Genomic DNA, 22,417 nt, shown 5'->3' on the forward strand with positions numbered 1-22,417 from the left:
ATGTATGAAGCAGAAGGTACCGATGTAACAGTTGTCGCTTTAATCTAAAGTATAGTTGGGTTTATAAAAAGTATGTAACCCTTGACGTTAAAATTATTCAGACAGTTATCATAATTAATTATTATGAAACACCATTTATACAGGAAAACCTGTTTAAACCTTGCGTGGGACTTAAAGAGTTCCCGACTGGCGGTTCTTACAGGTTCAAAATGTATTGAAATTGATGGGATAGGACTATAGGACTTCAGACTGAATCTGTGGCCCTTTTCACAAAAAATCGTAAGAGTAAAATTAGTCGTAAGTTATGACGTCACAATACTTTGATTTACCATGACGTCATAACTTACGACTAATTTTACACTTACGATTTTTCTGTGAAAAGGACCCCTGGTTTGGACTGGTTTCTAGTTTATTCACATTCCGGTTTATACTGGTTTTACTCTACAAAGGACACTGGGCTAGTCGTTTCTCTCCTATTATAGGAGAACACGAAAAGACCTTGAGCGATGCACAAATGTGTTCCGGTACGTATTTCAATGGTTTGCTGGAACAACTTCTCTCCAGCTAAGGAAATAGTTCCTACAGCCTCAAAATATTGTTACGGGGTCATTTTGGTTCTTTAACTGCGGATGTTTAACGGATCACCTCCTATTTTAGAAGCTTTTACTGCCGATGAACAACGTGTATTCTGGTCTTTGTCCCTGGATTACATTCTTTTGATTTCCCCCGAGAATCTTGGTTCCCTTGATTACTTTTTGCCATGAAGAACTCTTAACGTAGGGATCATCAAAAATAAAGCGGGTTTTAGAACTCATTTACGTTTCAAATGAGTACGATTGACAATCAATAAGTTAATAGACGTTATCTAATAGGAATGTACCTGGACTCGTTTTTTTTCCCTTTTTCGAATTATATATTTTAATTTTAGTGCTTTTTAGTTTCTTGAATTGGGAATTGATCCAAATTTTACATGATACCCTGTCATATGACGTTTAGGGAAAATAAGGATTAAAGCTAAACTTCGTCTTCGTATTCCAGAAGTACACGTAAGTTACCAGTAAATAAGCAGGATATCTGAATTCTTATCATTGCTGTTATGTTCACGTTTACTGACAGCATGTAAGTATTATTTAAAATTAGGCTACATACGTGTTCAGATAGAAATTGTCGAAAGGATTATTAGTGTATATTCAAATTTAAATATTCAGAAATTCAAATTTTTTTAGGTTCCAGAAAATTAAATTCCAAGCTATTTTAGCTTAATTGTTGCACGAAATTAACATTATTTAAAGGAAAGGAGGTTCCAACACTTAAAACTAACCCACCTCCTGGATCTGATTCAGTTGAATTGTCATGTTAAAAATAAACTCATGAGTAGCGGTCTGGGGGGGATTCCTGGGGTCGGAATCCCCCTTTTGAAAAATGTTAATTCACGCGAAATTTGAGAATTAGTTAACAAATAAAGCTTTGGTCCTCTTTTTGAATTTCCCGGTTCTACCTTGTCAACACTAGTTACAAATAGATAATTATTATATCTTGATTTTGTTTTTGTTTTTTCCCCACTTTCCCCCCAAAGTATCAATTTGGTGTTTTTGTACGCATTATTCTTCTTGATTTACAAAAATTTTAAAAAAAATGTTTCAGTAACACCATTAAGTGTATTAAGTACCATTCTGTGCAAGAATACTTCAATGGGTGCACATCGTTTTTCATAATTTAGTCGTTTTGGGCTCAAATAATATTCATTACATGTAGATCTACAAATGTAGAAAACAACTGAAAATCTATCTAAATTTATCCTGCAGCATCAGTGGCGTAGATATTTTTTGACTGCTTAAAGAAGTTTTCCCGCTATTTTCCATAAACACAAGACAATTTACATTTGCAAAACACTGAATTGCAAATCTTGCGCTGCTTTTTCTTCAACCTACCATGTCATGTAATTAACCATTGGATGCAGATTTGCATGGGATTTAATGAAATGCATTTTATTTTACAATTTTTGATAAAATAAACTTATAGTTTCAATTTAAAAATCATGGGATTTTTTTATCACATGGGATTTTTTGTGTCCCATGGGATTTTTTCTCCCATGGGATTATGTTTGTCCCATGGGATTTTTTTTGTCCCGTGGGATTATTTTTGTCCCATAGGATTGTTTGTTTGTAAATCAATACAGTTATAAACATATAAAAATGGGTACATGTGTATGAAGAGGTATTATGATAAGATACCAGAAAGTACAAATGTGTGTGTAGATTGAATGAAGCTATAGAATTTAAATAATTTTACATCTCTATTATTTATTAGCAAGTAATAACCAATGCTTTCTCACATTTAGTAAGTATATTTATTACTTTATTAAATTTTATAAGGAATATGTTTTTATGTATTAAATTATTCAAAAGAATTGAAGCTAAATTATCTTGATAAGTGTTATTTCTTGAACATGCTTTATAACAAAATATAGTTGTTTTTTTTTTGCATTGCAAAAGTACTGATATTGTTGACAAACTACAAAAAGGTTAGTCTTTCATAACATTTCATAACCATATCCACATTCAACACAAAAGTATCTGTATTTTTTGGCATTTTATGTCCATTCTTAAACAAAAAGTGTTAAAATGCAAAATCAACTTTATTTAATACACCCCCTTTTGTGTAAAAATTGGGTTGATTTTGTGCAAAATTTTAGCAAAAATTAGGAAATTAACGCCTAAACCTTCTTTCATAATTTCTAAGGATATGAAATAGATGCCCATGCAATTTGACAGGAATTAAATGTCTGAATCAAAGTCTAACTTATCATTTTGAACCTTATATCATGGGCAAGGACCACAGTTCATATAAACTATTCCAATCTGGCTAACATAGACATAATAAAAACACCTAATATTGTCATGAATGTAAACAGATATAAAATTACTTTAACAGAAAATGAATGCTTGATACATATTACAGCACATCAAATCATAGTAAGGTACAAGAATGTATGTTGTAAGTTTTTTCCGAATCGATAGACATTTATTAATAATTATTTTTAAAAAATTAAAACCTTTTTGCAATGGTGGGGTTTTGAATGAGTAATCAAGGGAACCAAGGTTATAGCGGTAATCAAAAGAAAGTAATCCAGGGACAAAGACCAGACATGGAAAACAGACATACACAACAAAGAACATAAAGTAACTAAAATCATACATACAAAGTAACAAAAGTAAATGAGCAACTCGGACTCCACTAAAAACTGGGAGCATGGACCAGGTGCACCGGTAGGGTAAGCGTCCTCTGCTTTTCTAGAAACACCCGCCGAGTTGCTCATAAAAAGTCAAGTCCGGGGTAGACAAACAAGGAAAGGAAAACTATGACCCGTTGAATAAATCAGTTTTCATGGTGCTGATGGATACACCATAACGATCCACGAGTTCATGATGACGACCATAAAACTTCTGTAGTGATGACTTCAATCTTGTAGCAATATAACCCTGTTCCAGAAGCCTATTTGTCTATTAGTTCTAGCGCGATACAAAAAGTCTGCGTAGTCCTGGCAAGCTCTGGCATAACGTATGAGTTGTGATATGAACACTCCATACGCAAGAGCCGAAGGAATGTTGCCACAGATGAAAAGAAAGTTGACAATTCTGAATGAAAAGTCATCACGTTTGTCGTAAAGTTTGGTCAATAGTTTTCCTTTACCATCGATTTCTAAGTGTAGGTCAAGATATGAGGCTGACTTCACAGTGTTTGTAGTATCTTTTATCTCAAGTTCTTTTGGGTAGATGCGATGTACCAAATTCCCGAAATTAGGATTGTTTAAAGATAACACCTCATCTATATAGCGGAAACTGAGATTGAAGGATCTAGCCAAACAATATTCTTTCTTTCTGATCAGATCAGCTATAAAGTCAGCCTCATAAGAGTGAAGGAATAGGTCAGCTAGTAAAGGAGCACAATTTGTTCCCATTGGAATGCCGACCGTTTGTTGAAAAACACGTCCACCACACTGGACAAATATGTTGTCGATTAAAAATTCCAGCATTTTGTAAACATCTTCCTCTGTATATTTGGAAAATGATTTGGAATTATTTCTTACAAAGTATGAGGAATCTCTACCAAGAACTATATATTTGTATCTAGGTGTACCATCTTTTTTGGAAAAACAACGATGTATAATGTTTTTAAGTCGGGATTTTAACTGAGTATGGGGAATAGAAGTATACAGTGTTGAAAAATCATAGGTTTTAATGCTATTATATTCAGATAATAGTCTTGAACTGATTGTCTCCAAAAGATCTTTTGAATTTTTCAGGATCCACATTGAATTAATACCACTACGGGAGTAACAAGTGTTGTGGTAGGACTGTAGACCCTCTTTGACAGTTGTGAGTATAGAAGTTAAAAGTTTTGAAAGAGGTTTGGTGGTACATTTTGCAGATCCAGCTTATTCTTCTGATGAATAAACGTGTAACTACATTCCTATTTCAAAATTTACATGTTTGTTGCTTATGTCTAAACCCCTACAGTTTCCTCCAATTTTACCCTTCTGTGAATGAGGCTGATACATCTAAACTATTTCTTGAATGTCAACACTTTAGCTTCAGTGAGAATAATATTAGCAGTCACAAGTACATATATGTACATTTATTTAGGTAACAATGATGATTTCTTTACAACTGTACTCCAGTATCACCAAAAGAAATTTCTCAATTTCTCATTTGATGGTAAAAATAGTAAAAGCTCATGTTATGTACTGCACACTTTGTAGTAATGATCTGATCATGATAGTGTTGCTCTTAAATATAATGTGAAAATCCTCCTAAAATTTTGCAGGAATTTCTTGCTGTATACCAGTAGATATTCTGACCATAGAATCCCAACCAATAATGATACCTAAAAAATAGTTAAGAACTAAAAATGTCATAGTATTGGGTAGATTTTTAATTTAAAAAAATGCAAACAAAGCACAAAAATGTGATGTCAAGGTCAATGGTAATTAACCCTAGAGCATGTAGAAGGCTATACATCTTAAAAATGCTTAACAACATGCCAATTATCAAAAACCTACCTTGAAAGATAATAAAGTAACAACCTAGTGTAAACATGATTTGTGTTACTGGCTGACTAATTACTATGAGGGTGATTGGTCAGTTTCAGCAGGCAACAACCACCCCCTCACTTTTCAAAGCTATGCAAAGCATAATCTGTAGGTCTTCAACTCTTAAAGGTTTCTTACAAATATTTATAACTTATTAATGTATTCTGATTTATATGGAACTCATTCATGTATAAAGACAGAACTTAATGTGCTAAGTTGAAAAACTAACTACAAGTAATATGCTTCTTGTGTTCCATTAACCAACAGAGTGCACAACATTAATAACAATTTGAAGTAAACTGATTACCTAAAAAAAACATCAAAATCATGTACAAGTAATGCTTTACCATGCATGTATAGGAATACCTGTAATTACAAGTTATCACATGTTGCTCTCACTACAGGATCCAAAACCCAATCCATCAGGTTGGTCAATGTATTAATAGTCATCTGGTATTATCAGGTTGTCCCTACAATATACAAAGCTAAAAGTACTGCATTGAATCTCTACTGATGCATTTCTTCACATAATTTTTCTTTTAAATACCTTGAGTGGTTTTGGAGGAGCTGTGCTAACAAGGTTTTCACATTAAAAACCAATCAGTTTAATTATCTCCCTTTATGGGTCTAGTGCATATATTATATCTTTACATAAAGCCTAACTTTCCAATTTTAATAATATAAAAAATTAGATGACTGTTTAATCATTCAAACAGTATGCGTGAAAGTTTCTGATAGTCTGTGAAACGAAAAACAAAATCGAACATCTCCACTACTATTTTGCGAGTTTAAGTGTGCTTTCTTTTAAAATGCTCGTCATGAAAGCTTCCTGTGTATTCAAAGCAAAACTGTTTCAGCCTATTGACAATGTCATCAAGATTATATTAAAAAAATGCATACCTGTGGATTAAAAAAAAAATGTTTAATTATTTAATAATCACTGAGTATTGCATGTATAAGTACTTACTGCTACAGTAAATGTGTCAAATGATAATCGCCCTTTTTTTAATTGGTCAATATTCTTCTCTAAGAAATGTGTAAGTGTCTCTCTTTTAAATACAAGTCTTCACTTAAAGTTCTGAAAAAGTAAAAATACAGCTAGACAAATTTAGTTGTACAAGTATTAAAATGCCAGCCATATGTGTAAAGATTGAGTTAAATATGGTTCTGTTGAAAAATTTCTGTTGGTATTAAACCCTCCCCTCTCAAAAAAAAAAACAAACAAACAAACAAATTCCAATCAACATATTTCAATCTTTGCACACAGCATATCTTATTTTAAGTTCTATTTAAGAACTTTTAAGAACTTATATGTATCAGGAACACATACTAAGCAACAAATCCAGTTAAAACTTTTTGCAGGATTGTCAGGTAGTGCATGTTTTGTAATTTTATAATGGGTAAACACCGACGAGAATTCAGCTGTAGTTCCCAACCTGTGACTGTGGAAGGAGGAGACTGTTTCAGGAGCAGAGTGGTCAGAGCAAATCATGCAGATTTTCTGCAGCAGTACAACTCCTAACTTACTGTAGTCGGAACTTGACGTATGCATTTATTGCTGTATTGAATTCGTTAGTTTCTGAACGACTGCAGCATCAACACTTATGGTCTCAGTATCGTATTAATTTTCCCATAGACTTCTATAGTGAAGTGCATATTTTTAGGATTTTTTAAAAAATATGTAAATTGATTCAATAAAACTTTCACTTATGTAGCATTTCTAAGGACATGTGAAAAAATAATTTCCCGCAAAGAAAATAGGGCGAGTCCACGAAGATCGGACAGAAAAGTAGTCTCGAACTATAAATAGCCATTTTCCCTACTTTCACTTTCGTTTTGCACTCACCAAACCAACCTTTTCAGTGGAACATTTTTATGATATTATGTTAGATTTTCTTTTAAAAAAGTTCTTCATCTTACAGTGTGATGTTTGCTCTATTTTATAAGTCATTGTTCATATCTTTTGACAAAATTTTAGTTTGTAGAGAGGCAAAAAGAAAATGCCCTATATTTTTATAGCCATGTTTTGATACTGGTACCTTATCTCGCTGCTGGGACGAGGTCATAGCGGGGAATGAACCGTATACGAAAGCGTCTTGTGTCATGCGTGATTTCGCCACCCCGTTTCACCACTGACTGACAATACATATCCGAGGTTTTCTCTGTAATTATCCTATCGTATAACACTTGTTGATTTATCGATGCAGGAACGCATATGATGAGCATTCCAGTAACGTAGTAAATAGTTATTTCATAGCTAGCGAAGGAGTTAAATTTAGCTAAATGCTATATATAATATAAATCCTTGGGCTAACGAATGAAACTGCACTTTCTCGGGATTTTGTCTTGATTAAACATAGTACGTGTACATTTTAATACCCAGATCTAACGTAAGATGCTGGCATTTCCGTTCGTCCATAGGATGGTGCCACATCAGAAAATAACTTCCACGCAAGCGAACCTCTTTCACGGGCTGCAGTAATTCGGTTTTGTAATGTAAATTAAATCATGGACTGTAAAATCATTGGTGACAGTTACACGCATAGACCTGTAATTAATTATAACTCCCTGTTACATGTACGGTTTTAATTCGCTAGTAAAATTATAAAAACCTTGTATAAAGTAAAAGAAAAAAAACTAATTCACTAGTAAGCAGATCCTTTCAGTAAATATAATTATATACAAGGACTTTTATAATAGCCTATCAAAATCCTTTGGTTGTTATATTCATGAAAAGAAGTATTAAAAATGATATAATTGGATTAATGTGGATAATTTCATGCAAAATTTTGGTGAAAATGAGGAAATATTATACTATGACACACCCCTTTTTTCTAGACCCCCATCCCTTTTAGAACCCACTTTCAAAATCTCGGTTAAGTTTACATACACACTACACAGGCCAGGTGACGAATAGAATTGCCCTAAGGTAATTTTTAAAAAATTTAATTGTTTTATGGCTCAGACAGAACAGGTGACTCAACAGGTGACAGGGTTTACCTGTCCAATATTGCAGTAGAAGATGTTCGTTCCCTTGCAGTTCTGATCATCCGTGTGTATATAGTGTACAAAAGTGCGTCCCTGTTATATACAAGAAGCTTTTACAGATGAGATGATGACAAAGGTATACTAGTATATTCCAACATTACAGTAAAAATCCTTAATTGTATAATTTCAAAATCGCCTACATACATGTAGGGAAACTGAAGCTCTTAAGTTTGTCCTACCTCTGGTTATAGCTACAATTTATATGATATGCATTAAACTGTATTGTACATACGTGTAATAAGATTCACCCATTCTACTTTTCGAAACACTATACGGTGGAATCTATATGTACAATCTATACCTGGTGTACACTGAACATACTATTTTGTACAGTTCATATTGGTTACCAAGTGTCTACACGTTGAAGTTCAATGAAAGTGTACATTGCGCGTTTTTCGATTCAACTTTTGCGGCAATTGGATAAAAACTAGTTTAATTGTCCCAACATATTTCCCCGTGGTTGAATTGCGCTTAAAAAGATTGGCACTAATTGTGTCAGTTTACCTGTAAAAAGGTAGTGATATCAAATATTTCATAAAAAATATGAAAATAAAATAGAAGTTAAGAATATATATACCCAAAAAATGCCAAAAAGATGTAATCTACAATTAGATAGATTTACCTTGTATTGGATCTAGTATTGAAAAATCTTTTAAATGAACATTAACTCCGGCCGGATAACTCTACGGTCCCAAGTCTGGATGTCCCTATCATATGTAAAATCAATTTCAATTCTTCCCATGCACGGTTGAGCCACAGTGCTTCACACGTCATACAATAAGGACACAACCCATGTCACGCCAAAAAACTGTTTTAAAATGAAGGAGAGTTCTCGTGATGTCGTCACTTACCTGTGATTTGGATTTGGTTGGCAAAAAATTCTTTGAGTGGCATGGGGCATCAACTTTATATCATCATAACGTTTTCGTTTTTTAAGATAATTGAAAAATTCTTTTGGTTCTCTACACTTCCAATAATACTCTTTTTATCCACGGAATTTTAAAATAAATATTCAGTAATTAGACTATGTTTGTTTGTTTGTTGGGGTTTAACGTCCGAGCCGCAATATTTCAGCTATATTCAGACGATGAACACGAAATTGATGATAAAATGAACATGAAATGATGATGAAATGAAAAAGGGATGGGACACAAGGATAATGGGGTCGACAAATTTTGATTGCCACCGGAAATAGGGAGAGATGGGTAGGGTCGGGCAATTTAGCCTCCTGTGGCGGAGCCCTATGGTTCCTACTCCGGGAGAATACCACAGTAGGGTTCTTTAACGTGCGAGGAACGTGGCATCTTTCCCAACACGGTGCACCACTATGGTTTGCGGTCAGGTTTTCCGTATTATAGCCTGACAACCCCAGCATGTAACACGCCAGGGGTACCCCATTCCACCACCTGAGGCACACATCCCAGTTGCTCTGTGGGCAGAGCGCCCTAGCCCCCAACTAGGGTTCTGAGCACTATTTAGTCGCCATTTACGACAAGCTTAGCGCTGCTGCAGGCCTATTCTTTTAACACCCGGACCTGCACGGAGATATTAGACTATGTGAGCATAAAAATTTAAAAATAATTTTTAATGATAATAGAGGTTTACATATAAATATCATTTCAAATTTATTTTTTAAGTAAAAATTTACATACAAAATATGAATTATTTTATCTAAATGAAACATTTTACCGAACCAAAATTTGGTATAAAAATAACAAAGTTATAAAGTTTTGAAAATTGAGATTCTAATCATGAATTTGCTAATTGTTTATTTCGTTGTTTATTTGCCAACCAATTTGACACTTAGTGATATGAAAATTAGTGAATATGACATCACTAATGAGATTGGCGAACTCTCCTATAGTTGTCCAATTTCTATTTAAAGACTCCATGAACGAATCAATGAAATACAAAAAAAAATGTCATCCTTAAAGATCTGCCAAGAATATCATAACATTATATCCCTTACGAATAAGCCTATTCAACGGTTTAGTTTACTTATTGGGCGAGTATCGAGGTTTCCGTGCTATGTGTAGAATATTACCGTAAAACAAAGGGTGAGAGACAAAAATGAATATTTGTCCATAACAAATGAATGGTTATTAACAAAGTTATCGAAGTGATAAACTCCATATATGAGTCAAATTGAAAAGTCTGCATAAACTTTAAATGGTATTATCAAAGTACAACCGGAAAGTTTGCAACCATTGCAATGGTCATCGTCACTCGGTACAGGCATTTCCTTTAGACATTGAGGATTAAACCAGGTTTTATGGCGGCTGTCCTTTGTCCCCTTATAAATTGATTTTTTAATGTGACATTTGTGCACAAGAAATAATCAAACAAATATTTGCTTCACATATTTTCGACAAAAGTGAATAGAATGTATTATTTTCATAATTTTCTTGGGTAAATTTAGGGTCCTGTGTCAGCTCCTATTTTGTAAATCTCTTGATCTGCCACACGAAACACGTACGAAGCCATATTACGGGATGTATTTATTACTTAGGTTATAGGTGCCCCCAGCTAAACCGACCACTTCCTGTATATTGTACTTAATTAGCAGTAAAACGGAATATCGAGCTGTTAATATCTGTAGTCATTTTCTCGTAATAAACGAAAATTTGAGTTTTACGTATACATTTTGACTGCAGATTTTGATTTTTAAAATTCATTTTAAAGATCAATTCAAATCAATATCTGTATAAGTTAAGTAAGGCAATCATGCTCACCAGTATAATGTTACAACAAACAACAGTACATATCCCAGTGGTGTCTTCTCACTTAGCCAACATTTTGTATTTCAGGTACCTACAGGTAATTAAATTCATGTAGGCTAGGTGAGACTTTGCAATTGTTTTTACTGCAATTATTTAATTGATTGGGGCCTCTTCCATGGGGACTATAATAATTATTCAAGGTAAATGTGTCAATTTCTCGAGGTTTTTTTATAATATGCAGGGGTTTGATAGAAAAAAGTAATAAATATATATATATTTATATTTTTTTATTTCAGAAATAATAATTGATCAAATCACAATTTCAAGCAATAACACATAACAACATATTTTTATATTAAAGCAATGGTATTTTTTTATAATCAGCACTATATTCATATAAAAAAATTGTCTGCATGTTATTACATTTAATGTATATAGCTGATAGAACATCCCAGGACATGAATAAAATGTGCCATCACCAAAACACTGTTTGTGAGTTGCATAACAGTTCCAAGTTGTTGTCTGTAGCAAACACTAACATTCGCTGATGTTGGTTGTTGGTGTTGTCTATTAGAAGAAAGCGATCACCGGCTGGTGTGTTTTTGAAGTTTTCATCGAGGTCCATATCAGCCTGAGTTTTTGGTAGCTTTGGAAGCACCTTAGAACGGCTTCTGTAGAGTGCAGCTTTACAACTTTCAAACGTCGGAATTTTCTCTATCATCTCATTGACATCATCGTCAAACTCATTATTACGAAGACTACCAAGCTCCTCATCAAAAATGGAAGGTATTGGTGACACCTCTTCCCTGCCACGCTTTTTTACTTTATTAATAAAGGCTGCTGCTGCTAAACCAATGTTATCTGAGTCATGGTTGTGGTTGTTGTTTATGGTAACAGGAACATTATCTAGTGTTGTCAGAGTAGCAGGACATTGACGTGAGACGCATCTCCAGTAGCAACGGTCGTTGCGTCTAGTTTTTATTGAATATTTGTAACCATTATGAAGCAAATAATGACCACCGCGGCCATTTTCAAGAAAGTCTACGTGTACTTGAGCGTTAGCCATGAGAACTGAAATGATAAATCTGCTAGTTGGCCCCACATTTATATACTCTTCCATAGCATCCCAAGCTATAGTGAGTATGCATCTGTCAAGTAGAGTGGTGCAAGCTGAACATATCTTATCTTTAATTATTTTAATTTATATTAATTAATATCAATTAATAATAATTATTCTCAATTAAGAATAGCAGTCATTTCATTTTATTAAATTTTATTTACAGAATTTAAAAATTAAACATATTTTTTTATTTTTATATTTGAAATATATATATTTATATATTTTTTTTAAAGATAATAAAAAAATGTTTTGTGTTATTTTATAAATACTTTTAAAAATATATCATTAATAATTTTTTTTTATTTTACCCAACATAAATGTAGCCCTTTGGGTGGCCTCAATAAAACAGTTATAAAAACAATATTTCTAAATGTTATTTTAACACCCCAATTACCTATGTTGGCCAGATGAGACTATCAATTTTCAAAATGTTGGCTAAGTGAGAATGAACCATCCCAGTATTCTAAAAACTGAACAGAGGATATTATACGTTACAATTGCAAATACACAATCATAATTAAAGTAATTAAGTTAAGACTGTAAATGCATGGAAAAGGAACCTACATATTTTACGCATCACATTGAAATTTCCAGTGATTTTGAAATATATGCATGTACTATATTTTGAAAGAGGAGGGGCTTCTAAAATAATAAGGCTAGACATACTGGCGTCACAACTCGATACAAAATGAAATTCATCCTCGACACTTTTCATTGTGCACAAAGCACACTATCTATTTGACATCCCTATACCATAGTAACGCCCAGTTTCAACAAACAAGGAATGTGATGATTATCTTAGTTTACATCTAGTAAAGCATTTTTTTGTAATAAGTCCGTTTTTTAAATATTTTTGAAGACTTGGTACAAATTCAACAACAAATTTGTACAAATAACAATTAGGAGAGCCCTGAAAGGTTCCGTTTAGATCAAATGTTAAATACCAGTCAACATAAAATTCAGACACTGCTAATGGAGAAGTGATTCATGTTGGATAAAAAGTAATTCACGGTGAAGAAAAACCTACCAAACAAACGATGCTTCTGTGCAAATTTCATTTACAATCTACATTTTTGTACATATTTTTTCTCTATTTAGCGCAACAAACAAATAAAAAACTAAGACTGGTTATGTGATCAGTAACTGTCTCTAAACAAGAAATAAAATTAAATTGGGTTGGTTTTTGACGTGCTGTCTGATTTTTAGAAAGCCTGATAAAAAATGTACTTACGATTAAAAAACTAGGAGTGTGAAATGTGGTGCACCGGTTTAATCCTGGTTTGCATACATTTAATTACAGGTTTAAATAAACAAAGACGAAATTGTTGTTTTAATCATTATAGTCTGTTCTTTATTGGTCACCTTAATTGCACCTGTATTTTACCTGAAGAATTGTACTTAAAATCTTAAGATATTGTTATGAGAATATCAAAATAAACTTGATGATGTTTTAAATGAAATATTTCATGATTTAATATTTTATTTTAGTACATGTTGTCAATATTGGGATTATAGTACAAAAATACAATTATTTACATAATAAATTATGAACTTAATGAAATAAAAAAAATTAAAACTGTAAAGTTAGTTTTATAGTTTATCCTTAATTAATGTCTGTTGAAATTTATTACATTCCTTAATGTTAAGCTTCCAAGTAAAAATGGCATTCGCACAACTACGAGCACTTGAATTTGTTAAAAACAAGTTTGGCAAAGACAGCTTAGTCTTAGATGGGTATCGCTACAGCATCAGAAGTCAACGCAACACATGCATATATTGGCAATGTGTCATCAACACATGTCCTGCTACAGTCAACACGCATGATGGCCATCTGGTCAAACGTGGATACCAACACAACCACCCAAGCAACCAATCCAAAATTGATGTCATGAGGGTAATACAGACAATGAAAGACTGATCTAAATCCGAGGTCACACCAGTACCAACAATCTACGAGGAGGAAGCAGTGAAACTACGCACACCAGAGTGGAACGACGATACCAGGCAGATGGTAGAACAGCTACCTACATATTACTCAATTAAAACTTCACTTTACCACCAGAGATCACTGACCAGACCCGCATTACCAAAAACTACCATAGACATCAACCTCCAAGACAAATGGTGTACAACTACTGCTGGGGAACAATTTCTACTGCCTGATGACAACATTCACCCACGTATGCTTATATTTTCAACTACCAGGATTAAACCATACTGTTTCATCAACTATACACTATCCATGCTATGATCGACGGTTCCATGTTTCCACTAGTATTTGGCTTACTACCAGGCAAAGACCAGACAACCTACATCAGATTCTACAGCCACATCAAAGAGATATCTCGCCAACTCAACATTGTACTTCAACCTCAGACTGTATTCATCGACTACGAGATTGCCACCAATAATGCCGCCACTACTGTATTTCCAGGTGTGACCATCAAAGGATGTTTCTTCCACTACACCAGTTTACCAACACATCAACACACAACTACAGCAACTCAAAGACAGATATCAGCAGCGAATTATGACTGTGATAGACTACGCAGAAGCCGCTTCTCACTTACTACATCTTAATTAGTGAACTTTTATACAATACAAACATTGTAATATATTTCATGCTTTGTCATTTCTGATAATTTAACCTGATTTTATATTTATTTTAATGCTGCAACTGATACAATGGGTCTTAAATGTTGTATATGTATTCTTAGTATATGCAAATTATTTATTTTATTTGTTGTGATTCAAGCTATCTGAAGATGAATTGTCTTGTCCCTTATCTTGTGTTGTTGATTTTGTTATTAAAATATTTATTAAAAAATAATGTTTTACTTATTTTTTATAGGACTATTAGAAATGAGGGACAAATGTACACATTAAATAAAACACGCAATCAATACTAAAACAAAACTCAACAGAATGCCAACATATATTTTCTGCAGGTAAAAAAAAAATACTATGCATTTCATTGTACATATTTAAAACAAACTATAGGTCCTCAAGGTGTATGAACCCATTGTCTTTTTTGTTTATTTAACTATTTAATTAGTATGGTAATTAAATGTATGCAAACCAGGATGACACCGGTGCACCATAGAACGTTTCCATGTGTTGTTACCTTTCGGTCCGTGGTCAAATCATAACTTGTCACATTACACCATAATTCGTTTCTTTCCCCTGTATTTCCAAACTCATTGAGAAACTCTTCGCATGAGAATAAGCAGCACGCGAGAATAAGAACTTTCGCTGCTTTCAAAATCTTGGATGCAATTAATATTTTAAACTCGTTCTTTCCAAAATAGAAACAGGTTAGTACCATTCATTCCCGAGTATTCGATACTGTCGTTTACTAAACGCGAGTTGAAGGATCACTCAGTCATAACCATTTTACTACTACAAGTGGGGCTGCATGTACTGGACAACAAGAGCAGGTCTCACTTCCAGATAATGTTTACTAAAATCGTGTAAACATGATGGTTTTTCAAAGGGTATGGTCATGATTAGACCCCCCTTTTTTGTTGGAATTTTTTTTTTTCAATATTTTGCCATTTTTTGGGCAAATGTGGCCGAGTCAAACTTTATAGTTTGCATATTTTAAGCAATGATTTTTATTTATGTACTGCCATGGTAATTCTTCTACAAGTGATGGAATAAATATCGAGTGAAAAATTTGAGTAAAACAGTATAAGCAATGACCATTTTTGAATGCTGGAATAATACATTTTGTATATGTTCCATAAGTTTATCTGTGCAGGCAGGTAGGTACTTTCTCACATAAGATACAGTACAAATGTTTTTTTTTTTGTTGAAATGTAGATATGGATAGTTATGGGTACAAATGTAACTTGTTTATGTTGTTAATCTTCTGTATTAACTATTCAGAAAGGCTTTTAATTTGAAATTAACAATATAGATATGATCATTTGAAACCATAATAGATTCAGTGCTTCTAGACCCAAATGTAGTACAGAGTTTTTCAACCTGTCCATCACAAACTGAAGATTGGATGCAAGTTTTCATTAGTGGGAATTGGGGTGTAAGATTTCTTGTGTTTGAAGAGAAATTGTGTTACGATTCGGAAATTGTATATATATGGCATATAAGTTGTACTGATTTCATTTTTTCTTCTCATGGACTTTCATCAGTGGACTTAGTACTGTCATATTTTAAACAATTGGAATATTTTTTTTTGGCACCACTTTTTGCTCTTATTTCTGAACATTAATTAAAAAAAAGAACATAAAGTAACTAAAATCATACACACAAAGTAACAAAAGCAAATGAGCAACTCAGACTACACTAAACTTGTTACATTTTTTGAAAGTTCAACGACAGCTTTCTCCACAATCTCTTAATTAATTTTGATTAAACTTACCCCCAGCATGTTGGACTTAACATTGAATGTTACTTATGTGCATTACAAGATAACTGCTTTAAGGATGCTTGCAATGAAAATTAATTCAACTAAATTGAAAGGTACAGAATTGTTTTTCACCATTTCAGGGACCAGCCACCTGCTTGCCTCTATGGTGAATGACTAATTCAGTATATGCAAACTTGATAGCTAATCATATCAGGTATACACTGTTCTCCAGAATTTTTGTACTCCTGCTTTTTGAGACGGGACATATTATGGCATACTGGTGTCTGTCCATCTGTTCTTCATACTTTGCACAAAAAATCAAAAGTGCTGCCACCAACTTATATAGAAAGCACTTTATCTTCGTGTCTGTTTGTCTGTTCATGTTATCTTTTAGATGTCTGATTGCAAGTAATTTCAGCTGTTGATATTAGAAATTAACATATATCAAGTAAGAAAAAATAAGATCACTTTAATTACAAATAAAATGGTATTGTAAAATATTTTATATATTTTGTTTGCATAAAGATTTTTACTTGTTTTATTCTACAGACGAGAAAGGAAGCATGTTTCATGGGTTGAAGCTGACCAAGAAGAAAAAGAAGTGCCAAAAAGCTGATTATGGACCTGAATTTAGACTTCCATTAGAATTTTTATAATTTATTTAAATACTAAGATAAAAGTACTGCTCATACAGCATTCTAAGTTTATAATCTTACACAGCATATTTATAGTCAGAGTGTCTGAATATTTTTTTTCTATTTCATTGTTTTACATTTGTGGTTGATCAGTGAATTTTCAAAGTGATTTCATTTCAAAGCTATAAAAGATTAAAAACTTCAAAAACATCCCAAAACAATACAAAAAACCTCTCTCTTTTAGTCATTCAGCTTTTTTATTCATACTGCACAGAAGAAAAATGCACTAAGTGAATATGTAAGGCATACACTCTCTATGACTATCATTGTATTTTAACACAAGATATCCCATGGGAGAAAAAAATCTCATGGGAGAAATTAAAATCCCATGGGAGAAAAAAAATCCCATGGGATTCTATGAAAATCCCATGAATTTCAAATTGTAACTACAAATTTATTTTAGTAAATATTGTAAAACAAAATGCATTTTATTAAATCCCATGCAAATCTGCATCCAATGGTTACTCACATGACATGGTAGGTTGAAGAAAAAGCGGCACAAGATTTGCAATTTAGTGTTTTGCAAATTTAAATTGTCTGGTGTTCATACTGGATTTTAACTAAATTTGACCTTTTAATATCTTAAAAAGGCAAATTTTACTAACACTTTGATGGTTAATTCTGGAGGTAATGAGGTTTAAATACTTCAATTTTTGTTAATAGAGCTCAGTGTTTTTTCTTAATGTGCCACGCCTTACACACATTTTGTCTGATTCATAGACAGCAATGTATTTACACAAGGATTCAAACGAATTTTAGGTACTTTATTCTGTTAACTTCATTTTTGGTGCGTGCTGCTTTTGCTGCTCAATGCGCATGTTCAACCGACAGTCTGCACATTAGAACTGGTGCAGGAACTTCTTACAGGCTTCTTGGTACAATGTATCCCGGTGAATGTCACACAGATAAAGGTGGGAGACATACGGCAAATGGATATACCTGGGCAAATATTGATTACAATGGTCATGTATGGATTTTACTGTTTTAAATGTAGAATATATATATCTATTGTTCATGGAGTATAAATCGTCGTGGTACTTCTAGATCACCTAAAAAACGAACTGACCTACCCCTTGTTTTTGGCGGAAAATTTTGTTAACTTTGGTAAACTTTAGGGCTAAATGAGGAAATGGAAATAAGTTATAGAAAGTTATCCCTCCCTCTTTTCACAAATCTCTAGTTCCGCGCCTAGCTTTTATTATACAATTTACATAGACAAACTTTGAAGCTGTTGTCCAATTCACAAAGTTACGACATTTCGGCATTCACGAATATTGATGCCCACGAGTAAAATCAATGTCAGAGTATTTTATACGTTTTGTCTGTCTTATTTTATTTATTTAAAAAAACGAAAATTCATCATTTCTAACAATTAATAGCGAATTCTGTTGAAAATTTTCTCATTTTTCGCAATTTTGACCCCCACCCAAAATTCATTACTGATATGGTATATATGAATTTTGGGAGGTCAAAATTGCGACAAATGGCAGAATTTTCGTCAGAACTAGTAAAGATAATCCCCAGTGTAATACCTATTAACTTTCTGTGAGACAGAATGCTTCTAAGCTCAAAGGTTACATTCATATTGATTACCATTATGATGACGTCAATTTTAATTTATTATTTATTTCTACAATAATTGTTAAGCCTTAATCCTGTCTTTACCTTACTCTTTACGTATTTTCAGAACGCATGGGCAGCAACCAAATGGCTAACTTTTAAAACTTGTGCAAGTAAGTTCATATAGTTTAGAAATCTGGCATACATTGTATGTCATTTCTCTACTGTAATCGCATAATGTGTATTAAGGGGAAACGGTGGCGATCTATATAAAAGCCAAGCCCATAAATGGTATATAATTGAAATTATAAGTACGTGTATAAGTGCAATGTATATCTGGATACCCAGTGGATGCTCTTATTGAACATGCCTTTTTTATGTCACTAAGTGCGAGTGATTTTGGATTTGTCGGTATACGGATCTGGTTTGCATTAAATATGTGAGTTTATCTTAAAATTTTTTTTTGTTTAGCTCATTCCAACACCGGTCACACAAGTACTACTACAGGGTGCCCTCACATCGTTTCCCGCGCGGAATGGGGAGCACGTGCACCAACTCGTCCGCATGCGAAACTAGCCCAACTTCCGACATACGTGTTCATCCATCATGGAGCCTCTGGTGGTTGTCATACAAAAGCAGCATGCATCGATAAAGTTCGAGGATACCAGAACTGGCACATGGATGGCCACAGTTAGTATTTGTATATCACCGAAAGTGTCATGAACAAGTTTGAAAGCGGCTAAAGATTCCATACAAGTATTTAAATGTGTTACTTGGTTTCGTAACCCTCCCTCTTCGTAAGAATGACTTCTTTGTACGTCGTAAGAAACTTGCGTCCTCTATCATCGTTTTTTTTTTTTCGGTATATTTTTTAATGTAAATGAAAAGTTCCTGTTCATCTATATATAATTTATTTACAAGCGTTATATGTGTCCTATGCTGTTTTAAATAAATTAAATTAACTTAAATTAATTTTCTGACCCAATAGTCTAGGTACCTCATAGAATGAAATACAAATAAATAGTTTTGCCCTAATGTTAAACAAATTTCCAAAATCCAAAAACAAATATTCTGTCCCCCAAAAGTTAGCCAGCCCCCGCTCCCCCTTCAGAACAAAGCGTGTCATTTTTTTTTAAATAATTTCCTTGAACACTTTATATTAATCATTCTTTATCCTACAATGTGATACATGTAAGCAACTATTGAATACATTAAGCAGAAAAACAAAGAAGTAAACAGAGTAGGAAAGAAAAAATCGAAGAAAATGTCTAAAACGTGAAAAAAGAAACTAAACCAACAGAATTCAATATAAATACATTATATAAAACTGAAGATGAGAACAATACAACTGACAAATAAAATGAAGCACTTGAATTATGAGCTCCCAAATTGAACCGGGAGTGCTCCGGTACGGTATGCATGCCCTACTCCGCCACCAACAGCCATCACATTGTAAGTGAGTAAATTCTGGTACGTGTCAAATTCAGTGGGTCCTTAAACAGATGGTCATTTTAACTTGCTCCTTAACTGTTTTCTACATTCCAGAATATAGTGACATAGAATACAGTTTTGTGGTTGGTGAGGACGGAAATGTGTACGAGGCTCGCGGCTGGGACGCCGTAGGGGCTCATACTCTAGGACATAATCATGACGGTCTCGGTATGTACAGTACAGCTCTTTAATAGTATTTGCTTTTCGTATACACTATATACCATCCCCCCCAATCCCAATTGTCTCATTCCCCAAACTTTTTATTTTTAAATTCTTCAACATTTTTATGTTTTAATCTAATAAAATACCCTCCCTCTCCGCTTTCAAAATCCCCACGCCAAGCGAAATCCTCATCCTCAAACATTACTCCCCCAGTACTCATTCCCCATCACATAATATGAAGTGAAACGTGTCTTAACTGAACCATGAACAAAATCCGAAAACCTGTCATAACCAAACACCCTAGATAATTCGAAAACTTGCCGAAACCAGAGACTTTTAACACCCTTCATATCAGTTTAAATGTGTATCGAAGCTTTGTAAACCGAACATCTGTATAAACCGAACACCCACATAAACCGAACATCTGTATAAACCGAACACACATATAAACCGAACACCTGTATAAACCGATAACCCGTATAAACCGAACATACTTTGGCTGTGTAGAATGTACGTACTGTTTACGTATAATTTTTGCGGGATATCCAAAATGGGCTACACATTAAAATCATGTTGCTTGATTAATGTGTAGATGATCGATAACTACATGTATCGGTAAATTGTTTGGTGTTATTTAATGTAAATATATGTTTACTACATTATCATGTATGCCTACTTTTTTTACATCATTACAAAAATTGAACATGAAAATAGCCGGGAATGTATCCTCCTTTAAACTTTCTTACATGTAGTTGGAAACCCCTTTTGGAACCTTTTCAAGATTTCGGTAGCTAGTGGCTAGTATCCTTCCATGTACTTTACTCGTTTATATTGATAGGTATCTGTATTATTGGTAACTTTCAAGATCACGCTCCCAACAATGCTGCCCTAAACGCCGTCAAACAGCTTATCCAGTGTGGACTGAACCTGCATAAAATCAAACCTAACTATGTATTAAAAGGCCACAGGGACGTAAGGGCAACTGCCTGCCCTGGGCAGAAACTTTACGACCTGATCCAGCACTGGCCGCACTACCATCGGTGATTTAATAAATATATTTCACAGTATAGTTTCTTGAACTTAATGCACCTTCAGAAAATAACTGACACAAGTTAAAAAAAGTTTGTAAAATTACGTGGTCTATAAAAGGAAGTTTAATAGTTCATACATTTGAAAATAGTTCCAAAAAGATTACCGAAAAAGTTTGATTTTCAAACATGTAGTGGTAGCAAATTGCTTATATTGCAATATGTATTGATACTTTACAAGCCTAATAGAGTGGGAAAAGTTATCACGCTTTAAAATCTGGCGAGATTCGTCGTCAGAGATATATTTACGTTTTTTCTTTTCCGGTGTTTGATCTGAATATTATTACTCTCTCTTTCGACAATTGCCTTAGTATTCAATAGTAATCATTTTTTTTGTATTGTTCGATCAGAACATGTACTTCATACAGGTATAGTAAAAAGGGGAAAAGAGTCCATTTCAAATAGAAGAACTGGTTAATATAAGGATTGTCATTCCCCTATTTAAAAGATGATAGCTTGAATTGGTCTCGTATGCATGAAAGCAATATTTACTGTGTTATTCTCATAGGTTTAGATCGGTTGGGTTGGAGATAGTTTAGTGCTGGTATATGTAGATTATGTGTACACTTTTTAACTCCTTTTATTGTGCCTGACTTGTTCACCCTCTGCCATCTTTTTGGTATTCCTCACGTTTTTTTTTAAATAGAAAATGCACATGAGCGTGGGGACAATTTGTGGTTTCTCGGTATTTTTCCTCGAAACCACATATTTAATAGTGTTCCCTCCTATTTGGCCATTATACGCATGTCTGACCTGTTTTAAGCTGTTTTACCACCTCGGACATTTTCCCTCTGTCTCTAATATATGATAGAGGGAAAATGTCAGAGATGGTAAAACAAGCTAAAAACAGGTCAGACAGGAAAAATACCGAAAAACCACAAATTGTCCCCAAGCGCCTGTGAGAAAATGTTGAATTGAAAGAAAATCATTGAATCGTGACTGGGCGCGGTTCTCTTTGGTTAGTCACGATCGGAACTACTCTGCCGTTTCTGCTACACTAAAACAGACATTGGATGCAGAAAGAAGAATTTCTTCTCTAAAAAATGCCAGAATTTTAGTCATACGCGACTCA

General features: G+C 33.6%; 1 protein-coding gene and 1 long non-coding RNA gene across 5 annotated transcripts; one reads left to right on the plus strand and one right to left on the minus strand.

Annotated features, from left to right (window-relative positions):
- Positions 1 to 1,038: 1,038 nt before the first annotated feature.
- Positions 1,039 to 21,324, plus strand: LOC148602384 (peptidoglycan-recognition protein SC2-like). Of its 4 annotated transcripts, none has more exons than XM_088553769.1 (7): positions 15,135 to 15,294; positions 16,490 to 16,563; positions 16,899 to 18,011; positions 18,732 to 18,777; positions 19,076 to 19,294; positions 20,150 to 20,263; positions 21,096 to 21,324. In XM_088553769.1, exons 3-7 carry the CDS (start codon positions 17,727 to 17,729, stop codon positions 21,299 to 21,301), a joined length of 870 nt encoding a protein of 289 aa, XP_088409895.1. In that variant the 5' UTR covers positions 15,135 to 15,294; positions 16,490 to 16,563; positions 16,899 to 17,726; the 3' UTR covers positions 21,302 to 21,324. The 4 variants fall into 4 exon arrangements, with proteins under 4 accessions (XP_088409898.1, XP_088409895.1, XP_088409897.1 ...); XM_088553771.1 differs by having other exon boundaries at positions 16,899 to 17,987; XM_088553772.1 differs by lacking the exons at positions 15,135 to 15,294; positions 16,490 to 16,563 and adding an exon at positions 1,039 to 1,119 and having other exon boundaries at positions 17,804 to 18,011.
- On the minus strand, positions 3,763 to 7,058 carry LOC148602385 (uncharacterized). The gene is made up of 4 exons (XR_015916897.1): positions 6,620 to 7,058; positions 6,060 to 6,170; positions 5,459 to 5,562; positions 3,763 to 4,887 (listed from the first exon to the last, which is right to left on the minus strand). It is a non-coding gene; the product is annotated as an uncharacterized LOC148602385 (long non-coding RNA).
- Positions 21,325 to 22,417: the final 1,093 nt, after the last annotated feature.

This window comes from Perna viridis, chromosome 11 (assembly GCF_037379345.1).
Source record: "Perna viridis isolate PV_CMFRI_1.1 ecotype Kerala chromosome 11, ASM3737934v1, whole genome shotgun sequence".
NCBI classification, from domain to species: domain Eukaryota; kingdom Metazoa; phylum Mollusca; class Bivalvia; order Mytilida; family Mytilidae; genus Perna; species Perna viridis.